Source organism: Armigeres subalbatus, chromosome 2, assembly GCF_024139115.2.
Source record: "Armigeres subalbatus isolate Guangzhou_Male chromosome 2, GZ_Asu_2, whole genome shotgun sequence".
NCBI classification, from domain to species: domain Eukaryota; kingdom Metazoa; phylum Arthropoda; class Insecta; order Diptera; family Culicidae; genus Armigeres; species Armigeres subalbatus.
In genome coordinates, this window is record NC_085140.1 from 267,336,234 (window position 1) to 267,356,739 (window position 20,506).

The following is a 20,506-nucleotide window of genomic DNA, read 5'->3' on the forward strand; positions in this document are numbered from 1 at the left end:
TTACCTTAGTTCGAGCAAACGCCTACTTTTATAGAAGAGGTCACATCCCCCATTGCCATATTCCGAACAAACGCGTACCTTTAAAAACGGAATCACATCTACAATTGGCTTGCCTACCAAACGCATTCCGATAGACAAGTTATTTTTGAAGCAGAATTATTTTTTTCATCGGGCAAACCATGACACCAATCGAAGCATAAAATCTATCATTGCTTTATGCCTGGCTCACGTATGCTTTCTACGAAAGGATTTTGTCTTTTTAATATTATTATCGACCTGTGTTACATTCGTCGATTTTCATAGCACCACCTAGTCAATCAACTAATTTAGTAAATGCAAAAAAAATATGCCATATATCCGTTATGACCTAATGCAAAAGGACGTTTTGCCGAATGACTTCAGCTTTTCCCCAAATAGCTGCAATGATAGTAGAAATATATGTCAACTCGTAAAAGAAAGATGAGACATTAATTTTATTGTCAATGCATGAAAAATAATAAATTAGAATCAATTCTCATTCTGTTGTTATTGATACATTTTGGAGCTATGAGATCAACCAGAGTATAATGGGTTTTGTTTTTAATTCGAACACATTGCCATTCTATACAAAAAAGGCAAACTACAGTTTCTAGTTGGCTGAAAAGAAAACTATGCAATCAGTTAGAAACATTTAGTTTCAAGTATTAGCTATGAAACTGAAATTTCTTCAGGAAACGATAAGAGGTATGTTAATGTTTAAAGAATTTATACAGTCTTTTCTACACAACGCCGATTTGAAGAATCTGATAGCACTCTCACGTAAACAAATTCCATTATAGGCTCCCCCAGACCTAAGCGATTTCATCGCCGCGACGGCGAGAACTAGTCGCCGCGATTCTATCGTTGGGTCGCTGCAGGCAATGTTCTATTTACGCTTCCATACCAGCGGCGACAGAATCGCTGTCGTCAAGCGATAGAATCGCTTCGCGACTGTCGCGTCGCGTGTGTTTGGGGGAACCTTAATACGTAGGTGAAGGCTTCAGCTACCTGTTTATGGTGTTTGTTTGCGTGGGAGTGCTATCATATTCGCCAAATAAACGATTAAATCTTTGTTTACAAAAGCAGATAAGTCGTTTTGAAAATTTTGTATTGAAATGCAGTAGAGTTCCAGGATTTTCTCACAAACTGGCGATGTACAGGGGTTAGACAAAAAGGTTGAGATAGGCAAAATTTTGTCGAAGTTCAAGTCAGCATAACTTTGCGTAGAATTATCCGATTTTGATAAATTGGGACCATCGGACGCAAAAACTCTTCTAGTATACTATCTCCAAACCTGAGGTTGGTCCTTGGCCACCGGATATGTTCCGGGTTTTTCGAGGGTACGTTCAAGATGCATTTTTGCCACTGCTTGTCATTTTATGTGACCTTTACTTTCATCATATTTTATGCTTTGTCCAAAAACTAGAACTAATATGCTGACCTGTGGTGGCCGTAGATCGGGAATCCATCAAAACTACGCAGAAATATGACCATTTCCGTAAAAACGGTCCCGGAAACATGATGAAATGATAACAGATAGGAATAATGCAAATATGAGTAGCTATTTCATGGCTTTGCGAGATGATGATTACAGAAACATTTCCATAATGATAGTATCCCTTATAGCAGGTTCCAAGGGCCTTCCAGGAGGAGCCGGTTTTGGCACCACCTGGAACCATGCATATATAGGTGTCAAAATTCATGTTTTCCCAAGACGATGAATATAGGATCTTTATTAAAGATACATTTTGAGGACTGTAAGACTCCCTGGCCAATTTGTAACAGGTTCCGGATGTTATGCGAAAGTGACATTTTATTCAGGGTGTATGGCCAATTCCGTACCAGTTTTACAAAAATGACCATATCTCTGCGTATGCATAATGGATTTTGAATCTACAGCTAGTATTGGTCTGCATATTAGTTCTAGTTTCTAAGGAAAGCATAAAACATTATGGCAGTAAACGTCATATAAAATGACAAGCAGGAGAAAAAATGCATTTTTAACATACCTTCGGAAAACTCGGAACATTTCCGGTTGCCAAGGACCTATCTCAGGTTTCGCATGGGGATAGTATACTAGAAGAGTTTCGCGTCCGATGGTCCCAATTTCATCAAAATCGGATTTTTCAACGCAAAGTTGTGCTGCTTTGAACTTCGACAAAATTTTGCCTATCTCAACCTTTTTGTCTAACCCCTGTATGTGTAGACCAGACTAATGTTTTTTTCTTAATTATTCAATACCAAATTTTCAAAACGTCTTATCTGCTTTTACAAACAAAGATTCAAACGTCGATTCGTCGAATATGATAGCGCTTTCACACAAACCAACACCATCAATACAAAGGAAAAGGCTTCGGTTACCTGTTGATGGTGTTGGTTTGCGTGGGAAGGCTATCAGATTCGATTAATCGTCGTTTGAATCTTTGTTTACAGAAGCAGATAAGTCGTTTTGAAAATTTGGTATTGTATTGAGGTTTTAATCGAGAATATCTTACTTAATTTTGCTTACTTATAGGTCCTGTACATCCCGACTTGAAAGATATCTATTTTGAGGAACAGTCTCATAAGTTTTCTCAGGAATTCGTTTTTTTATAATAATGAGTCATTATTGTAGGTAAATCCAATATTTTTCTTTTATACCCTGCCCCGGAATATTTTTGTTAAATAACCAGAGCCTTGGAAAATGATCACGAAAGTTGTCATTTTGTTGCAATGCACAATATTAGAATTTTCAGGTAAATATAAAACCCAGAATAATCCACCTAGCGGTGATGGTCCCTTTCTCGTATATTATAAAACAAGAAAATACATCAGAGTAACAAGAAAAGCACATAAGAGAGGTCAAAATTGCAGTTTAGGGAGATAGATTCGATAGATCGCGCATCACTCAAGAAGATATAGCCCAATTTTTGCTAATTTATATTCGTTTTCTTCTTTTATTTAGGAGAAAAAATGACAAGATGAAACTGGAATACTTTGAAAGTCAAATGATGAAATTGTATCAAAATGTTGATCAGTTTTTGGCGAAACAAAGTTCGCCAGGTCAGCTAGTTATTTATAAATTACTTGAGAATTACTAGAGAACAACGTGAAAAGTTCTTCTTATTCGGGATTTCCACGTAAGAATATTCTTATTTTTTCTTAAAAATAGTTTTAAATTCTCTCTAAACAGTCGTTTGAAATTTCGTAAGAAAATAGGAACCCCAGTGCCTATATATAGACAATGTGTCTTCTTCGAAATAAGGCTTGCTCGCAAGAATTTTTATGTACAGATTATCCGACTTCGTCAGTATATGGGAATAACCAGTGCGGGGGGCAAACATACATTTTCAGTGCAAAATGTAAACAAACGAGCATAAATTCCATACAAAAATCCAAGATGGCTGAGTTGGGGACATTGACAAGTCAGAACACCCCCCAATAAATGCATCCTGCTTGCTCGAAAGTTGACTGGAGTGAGAAAGCATTCAGTCTCATACCAACAATTAGGTACCTACTACTAAAAAGTTTTTGAATTACACGATCAACTTTCTTTAGATATTAAGAAAAACGGATGTAAAAGCTTGTAGACTAGTCAAATTATATCCGAATCACAAAGTTTACATATTGTTCGACAGATAAACTCATAAACTTTCAACGGTGCTTCTCAGCGCTATTTGTACCCACTGATCCCGTTACGATCTTTGCAAGGACCCGTGCCTTCGTTTTACGTTGGACCCGTTTGCAGAAGTAAAATTCCGACAAGCGGTGGTAATCCTGCAGGGACACCGTTCTGGGAAAAAACCTCTTAGAAGGTCACGTCTCCACGTTCAGCAATGAGCATTAATAAAAACAAGAGGAAGGGGAAGTCTCTGAATTCTCCACTTCCTTCAAAGAAACAAGGTTTCAAGACCGTCCTGCCCAAGCGCGGAAAAAATAGAAGGAAGCTGGAGACTTCAGAGATTCCTTCTAAATCTAACGTTGACATTATTTCTTCTCCCATCGAACTGAGCAATCAGTTCGATTTGATTAATAACGAATTTGAGGAAATCGAATCTACCTCTAGCCCAGGTGATTCGATTCATGCGAAGAAACAAAGGATTCCGCCAATTGTGGTATCTGTTGCCGAGTTTTCTGGCTTTCGGAATGAAATCTTGAGTAACCTTCAGGGGATCAAGGTTTCATTTCAGATTGCTAGGAAGGGTGACTGCCGCGTTTTGCCGGGATCCTTTGACGATCGCAAACGTCTTCTTCAGTATTTAACTGAGAAGCGCCATAAATTCTTCACATACGACGACAAAACTGAGCGATTGTTCAAAGTCGTCTTGAAAGGTCTGCCCAGTGATGATAAATCACTGGATGAGATTAAAATTGAAATTTCTGAATTACTTGGATTTTCACCAGTCCAAGTAATTAAGATGAAAAAAGAAATCCCACTCTGGTACTTCCCAAAGGGCATTTCTCAAGAATTTTATTTAGTTCATTTAACAAAAGTGAACTAAATAACATGAAAAGTTGGAAAAGGCCTGTATTATGTCCCATGTCCGTGTTACATGGGAACATTTCCGCAGGCCTGGGGGAAATTTCCAAAACCCCACTCAGTGCCGTAAGTGCCAAAAGTGGGGTCATGGAACCAAACATTGTCACATGGATGCTAAATGCATGATTTGTGGTGGAACCTCTCACGCCAAGGACGTATGTCCTGTGAGAGAAGATTCCAATAAATTTAAGTGCGCAAATTGTGGGGGCAATCATAAATCCAATTTCTGGGAATGCCCTTCACACAAAAAAGTTTTGAATTCCCGTGCAAAATTGATGACGGGAAATTCCAATCGGATCCCAGATTCGACGGGTAGAAATTTTTCAAACGCTCAAATTTCGAAACCGGTTACCGGTCGAGCAATTCATACCCACCACAATTCACAAAATTTCTCTTCTCAAAATGAGGTTTATACCCATGTCCCAACGGAAAATAATGGTCATGTTGCCGATTCAGGTAGCATGTCTGCTTCCGATTTTGATTTTTTAACTGAAAAATCGCATCACATGATTGATGCAATGTTCAAAGCAAATACCATATCTGAGGCTGTTCAGGTTGGTATAAAGTACACACAAAAAATTGTTATCGGACTCCGTTTCAATGGATCCAAATAATTGTGTGAAAGTTCTGAATTGGAATGCCCGCTCTCTAAAGGGTAAGGAAGATGAATTATTCAACTTCCTTTCAGTTCATAATGTGCATATTGCCATTATAACTGAAACTTATTTAAAACCAGGACTCTCCATTAAAAGAGATCCAAATTATTTTATCTACAGAAATGATCGTCTTGACAGCGCCTGTGGTGGGGTCGCCATTGTCATTAATAGACGTATCAAACATAAATTATTTTCTTCGTTCGAAACCAAAGTTTTTGAAACCTTGGGAGTTTCTGTTGAAACAAATTTTGGACAATTTTCCTTCATTGCAGCTTACTTGCCTTTTCAATGCAATGGGCAGCAAAAGAATTTGTTGAAAGCTGATCTTCAAATTCTGACTCGCAACAAATCTAAATTCTTCGTAATTGGTGACTTCAATGCCAAACACCGTTCATGGAATAATGCTCAAAGCAATTCCAACGGCAAAATTATATTTGAAGATTGTTCTGCGGGATATTATACTATTCAATATCCCAATGGACCAACTTGTTTTTCATCCACACGAAATCCTTCGACAATTGATTTGGTTTTAACGGATTCAAGTCAGCTGTGTGGCCAATTGGTAACTCATGCTGACTTTGACTCTGATCACCTTCCTGTGACATTTGAAATCTCTCAAGAAGCCATTTATAATCCAGTCAGCTCTACTTTTAATTATCATAGAGCTGATTGGGATTTATATAAAACATATATCGATAGGAATTTTGATGTTGATATTCCTCTCGATACCAAAAGTGATATTGATAATGCTCTCGTATCTTTGACAAATTTAATTGTCGAAGCCAGAGGCATTGCAATTCCTAAATGTGAAATTAAATTCAACTCCATTATTATTGACGACTCCATTATTATGATCTGTCTTAAAAATGTGAGGCGAAGGCAATACCAAAGAACTCGCGATCCCGCGTTGAAAGTTATTTGGCGAGATTTGCAAAATGAAATTAAAAAAAAACGTTTCGCTATTCTGAGAAATACTAACTTTGAGAATAATGTCTCGAAGTTGGATCCCAGTTCGAAACCCTTTTGGAAATTAACGAAAATTCTTAAAAAACCTCAAAAGCCAATTCCAGCGCTTAAAGAGGGAAATAAAATTTTATTAACAAATGGCGAAAAGGCTCAAAAACTTGCTCAGCAGTTCGAGAGTGCCCATAATTTTAGTCTAGGTCTCACTAGTCCAATTGAGGATCAGGTTACACGGAGCTTCGAAGACATTCTCAATCAAGAGATTCGTTGGGAACTAATTTGGGTGAAGTGAGATCTATTACTAGAAAATTTAAAAATATGAAAGCCCCGGGTGATGATGGTATTTTCTACATACTTATCAAAAAACTTCCTGAGAGCTCTTTATCCTTTTTGGTTAATATATTTAACAAATGTTTTCAATTGGCATACTTCCCAGATAAATGGAAAAACGCCAAAGTTGTTCCAATTTTGAAGCCGGACAAAAATCCAGCTGAGGCTTCTAGTTATCGCCCAACCAGTTTGCTTTCTTCAATAAGCAAACTGTTTGAAAAGATTATTTTAAATAGCATGATGGTTCACATTAATGACAATTCTATTTTTGCTGATGAGCAATTTGATTTTCGCCATGGGCATTCAACCACTCATCAGTTATTAAGAGTTACGAACTTAATTCGGCTCAACAAATCTGAAGGATATTCGACTGGAGTTGCTCTTCTTGATATAGAGAAAGCATTTGACAGTGTTTGGCATGAAGGTTTGATTGTAAAATTGATGAATTTTAATTTTCCTCTGTACATTATTAAACTGATCCAAAATTATTTATCAGATCGCTCACTGCAGGTAAACTATCAGAATTCTAAATCTGATAGATTACCTGTAAGGGCTGGTGTCCCCCAAGGCAGCATACTGGGGCCCATATTGTATAACATTTTTACTTCTGACTTACCTGATTTACCGTCAAAAATTAGGGTGTCAAAAATCTTTGTTTGCAGATGACACTGGCCTTTCAGCCAAAGGGCGAAGCCTTCGTGTCATTTGTAGTAGATTGCAAAAAAGTTTGGATATTTTCTCCACTTACTTGCAAAAATGGAAAATTTCCCCGAATGCTTCCAAAACTCAGCTTATAATTTTCCCACATAAGCCGAGAGCTTCTTATTTGAAACCTTCTAGCAGACATATTGTCACTATGAATGGGGTTCCAATTAATTGGTCTAGCGAAGCTAAATATTTAGGACTTCTGCTAGATCAAAAATTAACTTTTAAAAATCACATTGAAGACCTTCAAGCCAAATGTAACAAATATATTAAGTGTCTATATCCACTTATAAACAGAAAATCAAAACTTTGTCTTAAGAAAAAACTTTTGATTTACAAACAAATTTTTAGACCTGCCATGTTGTATGCTGTGCCAATATGGACTAGTTGCTGCAATACCAGAAAGAAGGCACTCCAGAGGATTCAAAATAAAATTTTGAAAATGATTCTGAAGTTGCCTCCGTGGTATAGTACCAATGAACTTCATAGAATTTCTAATATTGAGACATTGCAACAAATGTCCAACAAAATAATTTCGAATTTTAGACAAAAATCGTTGCAATCTTCTATTGCAATGATTAGCTCCTTGTACACTTAGTATAAATTAGGTTAAGTTTAGTTTAAGTAGAAAACATTGTAATTCCTACATGGTTTAATTCAACCAGAGGAAATATCCTAACTGCCAGAGGCAATTGAAATGTATTAATAATAACTAAAAGCGTAACATAGCAAATAAGGATGGTAGTGTTAAGAAAACACGGAACACCTAGTCTAAGAGATAAATGCATGTATTAAATAATTAGCAAATAAAATTAGTTAAAAAAAGAAAAAAAAAAAAAAAAAAAACTTCCACGGGAACCTTGTCGGTCATATAAGGGGAGCATAAAAATAGCTCCAAACCTGTTTCTCGATGGGTAATTTTTCATAGATTTTCAAAAATCGGGGATGTATGGTTCATAAAAGAGTTTCCGACCAAAATGGCAACTCCTGGAACCTGCAAGGTGCCCTCGGGAAACCCGTAGAAGGGGACATTTCCATTTTTACACCAAAATATGCCGTGTTGCAGCTCTTTCTTCATAATTTTCCATCAAATGGATGGTTATGCACATGAAATTAATTTATTATTTATTTATTCAGACTAAGGCCGAAGTGGCCTGTGCGGTATATAAGAGTCTCCTCCATTCGGCTCGGTCCTTGGCTACACGTCGCCAACTACGCAGTCTACGGAGGGTCCGCAAGTCATCTTCCACCTGATCGATCCACCTTGCCCGCTGCGCACCTCGCCTTCTTGTGCCCGTCGGATCGTTGTCGAGAACCATTTTCACCGGGTTACTGTCCGACATTCTGGCTACGTGCCCGGCCCATCGCAGTCGTCCGATTTTCACGGTGTGAACGATGGATGGTTCTCCCAACAGCTGATGCAATTCGTGGTTCATTCGCCTCCTCCACGTACCGTCCGCCATCTGCACCCCACCATAGATGGTACGCAGCACTTTCCTTTACCAACTCCGAGTGCGCGTTGGTCTTCCACGAGCATCGTCCAGGTCTCGTGTCCGTCCGTAGAGGACTACCGGTCTAATAAGCGTTTTGTAGATTGTCAGTTTAGTACGGCGGCGAACTCTATTCGATCGGAGCGTCTTGCGGAGTCCAAAGTACGTACGATTTCCAGCCACTATGCGTCTCCGAATTTCTCTGCTGGTGTCATTTTCGGCAGTCACCAGTGAGCCCAAGTACACAAATTCTTCTACCACCTCGATTTCGTCACCACCGATGCCAACTCGCGGTGGGTGGCTCACATTGTCTTCTCTTGAACCTCTTCCTATCATGTACTTCGTCTTCGACGTGTTGATGACTAGTCCGATCCGCTTAGCTTCCCTCTTCAGTCTGATGTAGGCTTCCTCCATCTTCTCAAAGTTACGTGCCATAATATCTATGTCTTCGGCGAAACCAAATAGCTGGACGGACTTATTGAAAATTGTACCACTCGTGTTTATCCCAGCTCTTCGTATTACCCCTTCCAAAGCGATGTTGAATAGCAAACACGAAAGACCATCACCTTGCCGTAACCCTCTGCGGGTTTCGAAGGGACTCGAGAATGCCCCTGAAACTCGAACTACGCACATCACCCGATCCATCGTCGCCTTGATCAACCGTATCAGTTTATCCGGAAAACCGTGTTCGTGCATTAGCTGCCATAGCTGGTCCCGATCGATTGTATCATATGCAGCTTTGAAGTCGACGAATAGATGATGTGTGGGCACGTTGTATTCGCGGCATTTCTGCAGTACTTGGCGAATGGCGAACACCTGGTCCGTGGTGGAGCGTTCGCCCATAAAACCCGCCTGGTACTGCCCCACGAACTCCCTTGCAGTTGGTGCTAGTCGACGGCATAAAATTTGGGAGAGTACCTTGTAGGCGGCGTTCAGCAATGTGATTGCGCGGTAGTTGCTACAATCCAGCTTATCCTTTTGTAGATGGGACACACGACACCTTCCATCCACTCCTGCGGCAAAACTTCCTCCTCCCAAATCTTGGTAATGACCCAGTGCAGCGCTCTAGCCAGTGCCTCACCACCGTGTTTAAACAGCTCTCCTGGTAGTTGGTCAACCCCAGGGGCTTTGTTGTTCTTCAGCCGGCCAATCTCCTCCTGGATTTCCTGGAGATCCGGAGCCGGGAAAATTATGTCCTGCGCGCGTTCTCCCAGGTCCATCACCATACCGCCATCTTCGTCTGCCACATCGCCATTCAGGTGTTCTTCGTAGTGCTGCCGCCACCTTTGGATCACCTCACGCTCGTTCGTAAGAAGGTTCCCGTTTATGTCCTTACACATATCAGGCTGTGGCACGTGGCCCTTACGTGAACGGTTTAACTTCTCATAGAACTTTCGTGTGTTATTAGCGCGGTACAGTTGCTCCGTTTCTTCACGGTCTCGATCTTCCTGCTGGCGCTTTTTCCTCCGGAAAATCGAGTTTTGTCTGTTCCGCGCCTGTTTATATCGTGCCTCGTTCGCCCTCGTGCGGTGTTGCAGCAATCTCGCCCATGCTGCATTCTTCTCTTCCACTAACTGCTCACATTCGCCGTCATACCAGTCGTTTCTCTGATCCGGGGGCACCGTGCCAAGTGCAGCGGTTGCGGTGCTACCAATGGCGGATCGAATATCTCTCCAGCCATCTTCAAGAGACGCTGCGCCTAGCTGCTCTTCCGTTGGGAGTGCCACTTCCAGCTGCTGCGCGTATTCTTGGGCTAGTCTACCGTCTCGTAGCCGCCCGATATTAAGCCGCGGCGTTCGACTTCGACGCGTGTTGTACACCGTCGAGAGTTTTGAGCGCAGGCATACTGCAACGAGGTAGTGGTCGGATTCAATATTCGCACTGCGGTAAGTGCGGACGTTTGTGATGTCGGAGTAGAATTTACCGTCGATTAGAACGTGGTCGATTTGGTTTTCCGTTTCTTGGTTAGGTGATCTCCATGTGGCCTTGTGGATATTTTTGCGGGGAAAGAAGGTGCTTCGGACTACCATTCCGCGGGAGGCTGCGAAGTTTATGCATCGTTGGCCGTTGTCATTCGATACGGTGTGCAGACTTTCCTCCCTTCCTACCTGTGCGTTCATGTCACCGATGACGATTTTAACGTCCCGCAGTGGGCATCCATCGTATGTCTGCTCCAGCTGTGCGTAGAACGCTTCTTTCTCGTCGTCGGGTCTCCCTTCGTGTGGGCAGTGCACGTTGATGATGCTATAGTTGAAGAAACGGCCTTTAATCCTCAGCTTGCACATCCTTGCGTTGATTGGCTGCCACCCAATCACGCGTTGGCGCATCTTACCCAGCACTATGAAGCCGGTTCCCAGCTCGTTGGTGGTGCCACAGCTTTGGTAGAAGGTAGCCGCTCGATGCCCGCTTTTCCACACTTTCTGTCCTGTCCAGCAAATCTCCTGCAGCGCCACGACGTCGAAGTTGCGGGGATGTAATTCATCGTAGATCATCCTGTCGCAACCTGCGAAACCTAGCGACTTGCAATTCCATGTTCCAAGCTTCCAATCGTGATCCTGTATTCGTCGCCTAGGTCTTTGCCGATTATATCGAGTCGCATTATCTCTTATATTGTTCGTAATGATTGGTTTTCTAGGCGGCTTATTGGGCCTGCGCAAACCTCCTGTCTCGTCGGAGGGCCGTCGTGTCAGGGCTGTTTAGCGTCCCACCTAACACCAGGACTTGGGCTTGTGCGCTTTGAGCGGCACACGGTCGCTTTGGTGGGGCCTACTTGCGGATACATGCAGCTTTTTATAGAGGTTTAACAGGGCCCACTGTCAAACCCCACCACATCCTAGGCAAGCCCCACAACTCGCAGATGGCCTGGGGAGGGATCGTCAAGCCCTTGGACATAGTCCCTGCTGCCTCGACATGAAATTAAATTTCGACTATATTGGCCACTTCTTGTCTTCTTGTCTCCTTGTCTTCTTATCTTCTTATCTTCTTGTCTTCTTGTCTTCTTGTCTCCTTGTCTCCTTGTCTTCTTGTCTTCTTGTCTTCTTGTCTTCTTGTCTTCTTGTCTTCTTGTCTGCTTGTCTTCTTGAATGGAGTATAAGTTTTCCCTTTTTATCAGTTCCAATTATAAAAATCACTGCCAGAGGCAATTGAAATGTATTAATAATAACTAAAAATATGACATAGCAAATAAGGATGATAGTGTTAAGAAAACATGGAACACCTAGTCTAAGAGATGAATGCATGTATTAGATAATTAGCAAATAAAATTAGTTAAAAAAAAATAAAAATCACTCACCTATAACAGACAAGTTGTACCGGTACGTTTGCGTTTGAATTGTCCGGAAATCGATCCGGCAGCGGTAGATTCCCTGATCGTGGCGTCTCAGGTTCTGGAAATACGAGATTGAAAATTAATTGGACGTGATAAATCCCGGCATTTGTCATCTGATAAAGTGTGAAAAATTTTCCGTGGTAACAGCTTTCGAATGTGACCTTTCGCACCAATCAAACGCTAATGTGGGTGCAAACCCAGGAATTCAGCTATGTTTTGCGCCCATTTGCCAAAGTCAAACGGGTTCAACCGGTGAAACGTGCATGGCTCTTGCTTACCTTTATCAGCAGCGATGCAGGTGATTTATCAATATTGAACTTGGCACGTGAGCCAAATACTTCAGGCGCTGACCAGTGTGCCGGTTCCCGTCCAACTCTGTCACGTACGTCCACGCTGGTTGGTGTAGGGTTCCGGGACGAAATAGGAAAGACAAATTTTTGCTATTAGGGATCTGCTGCTGCTGCTTTACAGGAAATTTCGTTTTTCGGTTGGCCAGGATTGGGGATGTGGGGGCATGGATTTGGTCAAATGCAATATCGTACCTGTACAGTGGAATCCCAGCGTTGTCTTTGAACCATAGCACCATGCTCACTTCGAACAGTGGAACCGTAATTGGGCATTGTAACTCGATACTGCGTCCTTCCACGCCGTCCACGTTGTAAGGTTCTGTGGAAGAGGAAAATGTAACCCGTTCGAAATGAGGTCAGCACGGTTTGAATTTTGTTTGTGGCTTTCATCGAAGGGAGAGCAGGCAAGAGGTTGAGAATGGATTTTGTGGTATTCAATAGATTGTGGCAGGGATTCGCAATTTGTGTTTCACATTCTGATTGCCGTTTCTGAATACAAACTTTCTCTAAGTATCATTAGTGAAGTGTTGAGCTATCAAGTTACTTAAAGTTAAATTAAACTGTCTTCGAACATTTCTATAAGGAAATATAAGACCACTTCTCAAGTTCTTATTTATGTTTTCTTGTTTTGCTCAATCGAATTTATTACCAGAATTTGAATAGAAGAATTTGAACATATTGAGTTTGAAAAGTCTTGTACATCAAATCTGATATATACACCCATACTTTTGTCGCTTGAAAATGAATCCTCAGCCATTTGGGAACCATCATCCATCGGTATTTGGAATATGTTGTTTTGCAATAGTTATGAACTTCCGGAGATGAGATTCAGATTTGGTTGCAGCATAAAACGATTACCAGCCAGTAGTGGTCGGCCGGCGATATCGATTTTGAGTTTACGCCGCTGGAAACGGTCCGATGGAAGAGCATCGTGGGCGGCGAGATCTCACTGCAGATACAGCAGAGAGGTTATGTGTATTTTTCCAATCCCCATTTTCGCTGGATGGTAGACAATAGCATTCAGTTCAGCCAGCTAGCGCTTTGGATGTACGACGGTCGGTGTCGGTATATTTAATCACATTGCGTGTTGTATATCGGTTGGCCAGGTCATCCCATCATCCAGTTAGTCCAGTTTCGGATCAAATCAATACCCGTCAAATAGATTGATCAAACTGCACAGAAAGATATCGACGTAAAGTCCTTGGGTTGGCAATGGATGCGCTGTTCAGCTTTTTTCCAACGGTAATATGTGTGGGTGCAGATCTAAAGATGGGAACAATTGGATACAGAAAGTAATACGATTCCAATAGAGTTAAGACTTGCATTTATTATTATTGTAGCCTTGCATGAATACACACAAAAAACAAATCCTACAATAATTGTATAAAATCTTGTCATATACGATTTTGCAAGGTTTTAATACAATAAATGTAAGCTCTTTATGCAGATACTGTATTAAAATAATACAAAATTGTTAGATTTCGATGAAATGGTTGTAAAATAATGTTGTTGTTTGGAAGAGGTTCGTTTTGGTTAACGCCCGGGTTACCATTGTGATAGAAATGAAAGCGTGCTATATTCTAATTGATGATGATGATGATGATACTACCATCTATTGTAGCAAGGCACCTGCCGATAGCACTGGCCATATCTGACAAACGATTTGATCATGATTATACTATTGTATGTATTTCATCAAACTCCTGTATGAAGGGCCAAAAATGGGTGGGGTGGTTCCATAAGCAGAAACACTTATGCGAATCCACGGGATGAATAGATAATCTCCTTCCAGAAGAAAGTTCGTACATGCAATAATATAATCTAGCCCTCGTTTCCCCGATTGACCCAATAGATGGGGAGAAGAGCCCGCCCTTTATCCACGAGATGTTAACAACAGGAAGTTGGCGATTCCATTCTTCCTATCCAAATCGTTTCAATCGGGTGCCCTGATGATTTTTTATGGTATATAATCATATAATTTCAATATAATTTGGTAAATATATGTATATAATGGAATTCTCTCACCAAGTTTCAATTCGCATGTCCTGGATGAGGGAGGACCTTTCTTCAACACCAGCTAGTTTCAGATTCATGTATGCTCTCTTCAGATATACTAATAATCCGTCAAGAAATGTCCTGGTTTAAATCGGGGAATATTCATCCTTCTGGTTCACAGCGTGATATTTTCTATTTGAATGCCGAAACGAGCTTTTTCGCTAATTTCGAATTGAAACAGTTTATTAGTTAAACAGTTTGGGACTAACATCATCTTCAATGTGTAAAAACTGTCCATGTCCGAATGCAGGTCAATTAAGGAATAGGTAGGAAAATGTTGACGTGATACTCGCTTTAATGAAAGCCGACAAGTCATCTGCACTTCCACGAGAAATCACTGGGATGTTGGATATATGGGGTAGGGCGTGTGTCAGGGTTTGTTTTGGTAAACGGTATGCCGTTTGTATCATTTAGTTTGATCGAGGTTAAACAAAAACACAATAGAACGCGCACCAACAAAAGATATTTTAGTAGTATCTAGTAACTAAAATATCTTTTGCACCAACTGCTTGACACCGCACAAAGCAGAACAATGATCACGCGATAGTTCTGCGTGCTGAAGAAAATACGATCGGGCGCGCACTATCTTTTCGCCTGCTAATTAATTTACTCACCCGCACAATGCAGAACAAAGTACTCCGATGATCGTTCTGCGTGCTTGAGGGGATAAGTACGGACGCGCACACTTAATTATGAGACCCAAGAGAGAGAAAAACTATACGGAACAAATGTGCATAGAACGACGCAAGAAAAATCTTGCTTCTGTTGCGCTTGTTGGACACCTGTCATAATAATTAAACGTTTTTTATGATCACGGTTACCCCTATACCAGGTAAGTATAATAAAACGTTTTCAATAAAAAAATCGTTTTACATTTTAAATACAGCTGCATTACAAGATGTAACAGGTAGCATTGTACTGCATTACCGATTCGTTGTCTGTAATGCAACGTACACACCAGTCAAGCAGTCTGACGAACATTGACTCCGCCCTCAAGAAAACGCTTCGGTTGCTGCTTTGTTTGAACGTGCGTGAAGTTGTTCGAACAACCCTAGCAGCACACATGTTCCACATAAGCCACTGCGACTCCCATGTGACCAGATTCAGTCGCAATAAAGTTACTGCAACGACTTTGGTTTGCCTTGTGCTGCTTGGGAACCATTTGACAGTTGGCGGCTCGTTTGGAAAAAATAAAACGGTTTGATTTTGGTTTGAGTTGTCGGAGGTGGAGTCAAGGTTCGCCGAACATGTTTGAGCATTTGTAGTGAAGTTGCACAAACCACCATAATTTTTTTTATGGTTGCCCTAATAAAAAATCTCAATAGAAAAACAATAGAAATAATTGTAACAGTACGATGAAATGAATGGTAATCACGCCAAACTCTATTGTCACTCACAATAGAATAACATCAGAGAATATTGTTTTCTACCATACAGCCTATTGTAAATGGCAGTTTTACAATAGAAAATGGGGGTTGTTATGTATCTTCACATTAAAAAAAAAAATCGATTTTTCTCGAACAAAATTCTGCCATTACAATAGAAATTACTGTGATTCTATTGCCCCCATTTTGCCGGTAATAGAATCTATTGTACGTCTAATGGAACAACAATATTGCAACTTGATTGGTATAATATAGGAACAGTAGAGTTTATTGTTCATCAATAAAATTTATTGTATTTTTATAATATTTTATTGTAAACCTATTGTATTTTTTATCCGGGTGGTGCTCAAGTTGGCGCTTCGGTCGTTCGTGTGTGATATTGTTGGTCGAATGAATTGATTGTTCGTGCCGTTGTTGGTAAAACTTAATGGATGTTGGAATAAACGAAAGGTGGAATCAATGGTGGTCAAACTGCTTGACCGTGTGTACGTTCCATAACTTACCAATTTAAAATGCCAAGAATTGAGTAAAAGCTTGTCCGAAATGACAGTACAATAATACCTTTTCTTATTCTTTATTCTACTGTTCTTTGGGTTTGGAGAATCCCAAGTAATAATTTCCATGCTTGTTGGATTTATTTAATTCTTATAGGGGATTTATGACAGCAGTCACCATAGCTCGTTGCTCAGTTTTATTGGCGATCTTATTGCTATCAATAAACCTCTAATAAATTCGCTAAAAAGGCTTAAAACGTCAAAACCCGATTGATCTTATGAGTAGCTCTACGGTTATGACGAAGAACGTCCTATTTTGTCCTATTTTCAATACTCGATGAAATCCAAAAAAATTTATTCGTCATGAGCTTGAGCTTGATTGACTGCCCGTAGTTGCTACTCCATTATGACCAGATCAGCTGTTCTTGCACAGAGAACCAACAGATGTTTGCTTGGGTCTAGCACACATCTTCAATGTACAAGTACTGGTGATCTCATTTGTTAGGTCCTACTGGCGCCTGCCACGTCAGAATGCAAGTCAATGTAGGGAAGGGAAAGGAAATGATGATGCAATAATTCGCCCACTGCAAGCCGAATATACCTCTGCACTTGCCACGAGTTTATACGGAATTTATTGGAATTTCTTGGGTTAGGTTCGAGAGGCACAGGTCCGTCTTGGTTAACGAGCTGCCAATTTGATAGGATAGGAGAAAGCAACTGATTGAATTTCTAATTTGATGTAGGAAACGAGCATTTTTTTTTAGTTCATCGCCAATTCTAGCAGCTACTACTAGAATACTCAAGTTAAAGGTATAGGATAGTAATGGAAACGGTGTGGAATTCCATTTCCAGTTCTAGCGATTGCTATAACATGAGAAATATAGAGAAAGATACAAAGTAGGAGAATGGAACGGACCTGGAATTGAACCCGCGACCTCCTGCGTATAAGGCAGAACCAGTAGCCATATGACTACCAAGCCCGTGAAATCCAAAAAATTTATTCGTAATGTGGCCAAAAGTGGTTAATAAGAATATTTACATTGCAAAGAGTTTATAACCGTGTTTAACAAGAGCAACATTTTTTTGATTGAAAACTATGATGGCCATATTGAAAAAGGAGACGGCGTTTTCTACGCGAAAAACACGTTTTTGCTATAGATTGGAATATTTGGGTAGAATTTTAATGGATTAAGTGAAGATTTACGATATTGGTGTAATAATCATATTAAATTTATTGCCCAGAACTATTTTATTTTGCTTGCGCGTGATTTTCAATCCTAATTTTGCACTGGCTTTCACAATGAAATCGAAAGCGCACCTCATTTCCATGGAAGTACCTACTTTGGAAAACAAACCTGAAAAAATATTATTTTGAATGCAGGATTTTCATCATCATTTATCTTGTTATTATTTTTCTACAAAGATTTGTTTCTCTTTTTTCAAAGCAACATTTTTGACAGCTGCCGCAGCTAAATTCCCTTTTTTGCGGGCGGCTTAAAATGGATTTCTATATACTCTTATAACAGTGGTAATCTAGAGAGGGCTATTTGGTAATATCTCACTCTTATAGTGGTCATCAGAAGGTTGTCCTTTAGTAGTGGGTTTTATTGTTAGCTCCTATAATTCGCTCTTGAAAACCATTCATAGAGCGGAATAAAACTTGAAGTGTTACTTGGGAATGGATTCCAAGTATTCCGCTTGTAAGAATATGATTTATTAGTAAGATAAGTTAGATGAAGCCATAGGAATGGTAAAACTTGAAAGTTTTACCCGGCAAGCTGCCATCTCGAACAAACACAGTTTTTTCAGCTGATGTTGAGTAACGTATTGTCATTTGGACGATGTTAAGTAACGATACTTGATGAACACAACTAGTTTAAATCATCCCAACCCATTTAATTTTAGTGTTCACGGTTAAATATGGATTCTATAGTTCTTAAAGTCTCATCTGGAAATTTCGCGGCGAGCCGTCTCTGAGTTGCAAATAAAATTATGGTTCACCGGAATCTATGAAATCTGTTTAGAAGTTGGGTTTCAAAGAACCCTGATTAAAAATTCAGTTTGAACAAGATACACACTTTAAATAAATCGCAGATTTCTGTGAAATTTCAACAGCAGAACTGTTCGGTGAATAATTTTACAAATGTTCGGTGGTTTTGACAGTTGAACAAAGGAAAAATCGCCGAAAATTTTGTAAAATAACTACCGAACAAATCTGCTGTTGAGATTTCGGTGAATTGAGGCAAAATTCACCGAAATCTGTGAAATGATTTAAGTGTGTAGCAATACGATCAATTTTGAACAGAGATATTGTTGTGGTAGTTTCATGCCAAAACTTGAGGGTCTAGTCAAAAGTACGTTAACGCTAAGGGGGAAAACTTCGATAGGGAATTGTATTCTGTGATCATTCTGGTGTGTATTTAGCCTCAATATAATGTAATAGGTAATTTCCGGAGTTTCCTCATTATACATTTTTCTCAAACTAACTATTTCTATTTTTAATTTTTTTTTCTGACGAAAGACAAAATCACGTCACGTGCGAAGAGAAGAAGAAGTAAAATGGAAGAAAAAAAAAGAAGGAAGAAGGAAGAAGAAGTAGAATGGAAGAAAAAAAAAGAAGGAAGAAGGAAGAAGAAGGAGGGAGAAAGGAAGAGAGAAGAAGGAAGAAAGAAGAAGGAAGAAGGAAGAATAAAGAAGGAAGAAGGAAGAAGGAAAAAAGAAGAAGGAAGAAGGATGAAGGAAGAAAGAAGAAGGAAGAAAGAATAAGGAAGAAAGGAGAAGGAAAACGGAAGAAAGAAGAAGGAAGACGGAAGAAAGAAGAAAGAAGAAGGAAGAAAGAATAAGGAAGAAAGGAGAAGGAAAACGGAAGAAAGAAGAAGGAAGACGGAAGAAAGAAGAAAGAAGAAGGAAAAAAGAAGAAGGAAAAAAGAAGAAGGAAAAAAGAAGAAGGAAAAAAGAAGAAGGAAAAAAGAAGAAGGAAAAAAGAAGAAGGAAAAAAGAAGAAGGAAAAAAGAAGAAGGAAGAAGGAAGAAGAAAGAAGGAAGAAGGAAGAATGAAGAAGGAAGAGAGAAGAAGGAAGAAAGAAGAAGGAAGAAGGAAGAATAAAGAAGGAAGAAGGAAGAAGGAAGAAAAAAGAAGGAAGAAGGAAGTAGGAAGACGGTAGAAAGAGGAAAGAAGAAGGAAAAAGAAGAAGTAATTAGGTAGAAAGAAGAAAGATAAAGGAAGAAATAAGAAGGAAGGAGGAATGAAGAAAAAGGAATAAGGAAGAAGGTAGAAGGGAGAAAAAAGCGAAGAAGGAAAAATGAAGAAGAAAGAAGGAGAAAGAAAGTAGGAATAAATGATAAAGGAGAAGAAAAAAGGAAAAAACAAGAAGGAAGAAAGAAGCAACAGAAAGAAAGAAAAAAAGAAGGTTAAACGAAAAGGGAAGAAGAAACAGAAAAGAAGGAAAAAAGAAGAAGAAGAAAGTAGAAAGAAGAAAAGTGGGGAGAAGAAGAAAAAAGAATGGAGAAGAAGGTAGAGGAAAAAAGAGAAGAAAGAAGGAAAAACAAAGAAAGATGAAGAATGGAGCAAAAAAGAAGGAAGAAGAACGCAGAAAGAAGAAGGAAGAAGGGAGATGAAATAAGACAGATAGAAGAAGGAAGATGCTAGAAAGGAGACGGAAGAAAGGGGAAAGTTGAAGAATGAACTTTTCATTATTCACTTTTTGCTTCTTTCTGCTAATTCGGTCTAATGGCCATTCGGCCTAATGGCCGTTCGGTCTAATGACCATTCGGCCTAATGACCTTCGGCCAAATGGCCTTCGGCTTAACTGCCAAATTAATCTATAATGAATTCGGATCAACTCCAAACATTAGTTGTGGACAATCGTTTAACATGTGTTATAATATAGATAAACTAAAGGTTATTATTGTAATCAAATTATTATGTAAATAAACAATTATTCATAAAAAAAGTGCCACCGGCTCATGAAACGAATGTAAACAACCAATAGACAATACATATAAAACGCACGTGATTGCTTCGAAATCGCAATAACTGCACAGAGCACAACTATTCCGTCCGCATCTAACGGAGACAGCGACTGAACTTAGTACTTATTCTTAACCTAATTGCTGGCAAAAGATAGCGTTTGACGCGACGGGTAATCCTATCCCGTTGTTTCCTATCGGAAATTGTCCCCATCGATCTTTGAGCTCGGAAGTTATGGTCATACAAA

At 39.8% G+C, this 20,506-nt stretch overlaps 1 protein-coding gene across 2 annotated transcripts in view; it reads right to left on the reverse strand.

Moving 5' to 3' along the window:
* LOC134212199 (nephrin-like) overlaps positions 1–20,506 on the reverse strand; it is a 272,459-nt gene that overhangs the window by 84,371 nt on the left and 167,582 nt on the right. The window contains exons 3-5 of one of the 2 annotated variants that reach the window (XM_062689844.1): positions 12,552–12,675; positions 12,288–12,402; positions 11,974–12,067 (exon numbers count right to left, since the gene is read on the reverse strand). The exons of the other annotated variant lie outside the window; for it this stretch is intronic. Coding sequence (XP_062545828.1) covers positions 11,974–12,067; positions 12,288–12,402; positions 12,552–12,675 — 333 coding nt within the window. The remainder of the gene's footprint in view (positions 1–11,973; positions 12,068–12,287; positions 12,403–12,551; positions 12,676–20,506) is intronic. 2 annotated transcript variants of the gene reach the window in all.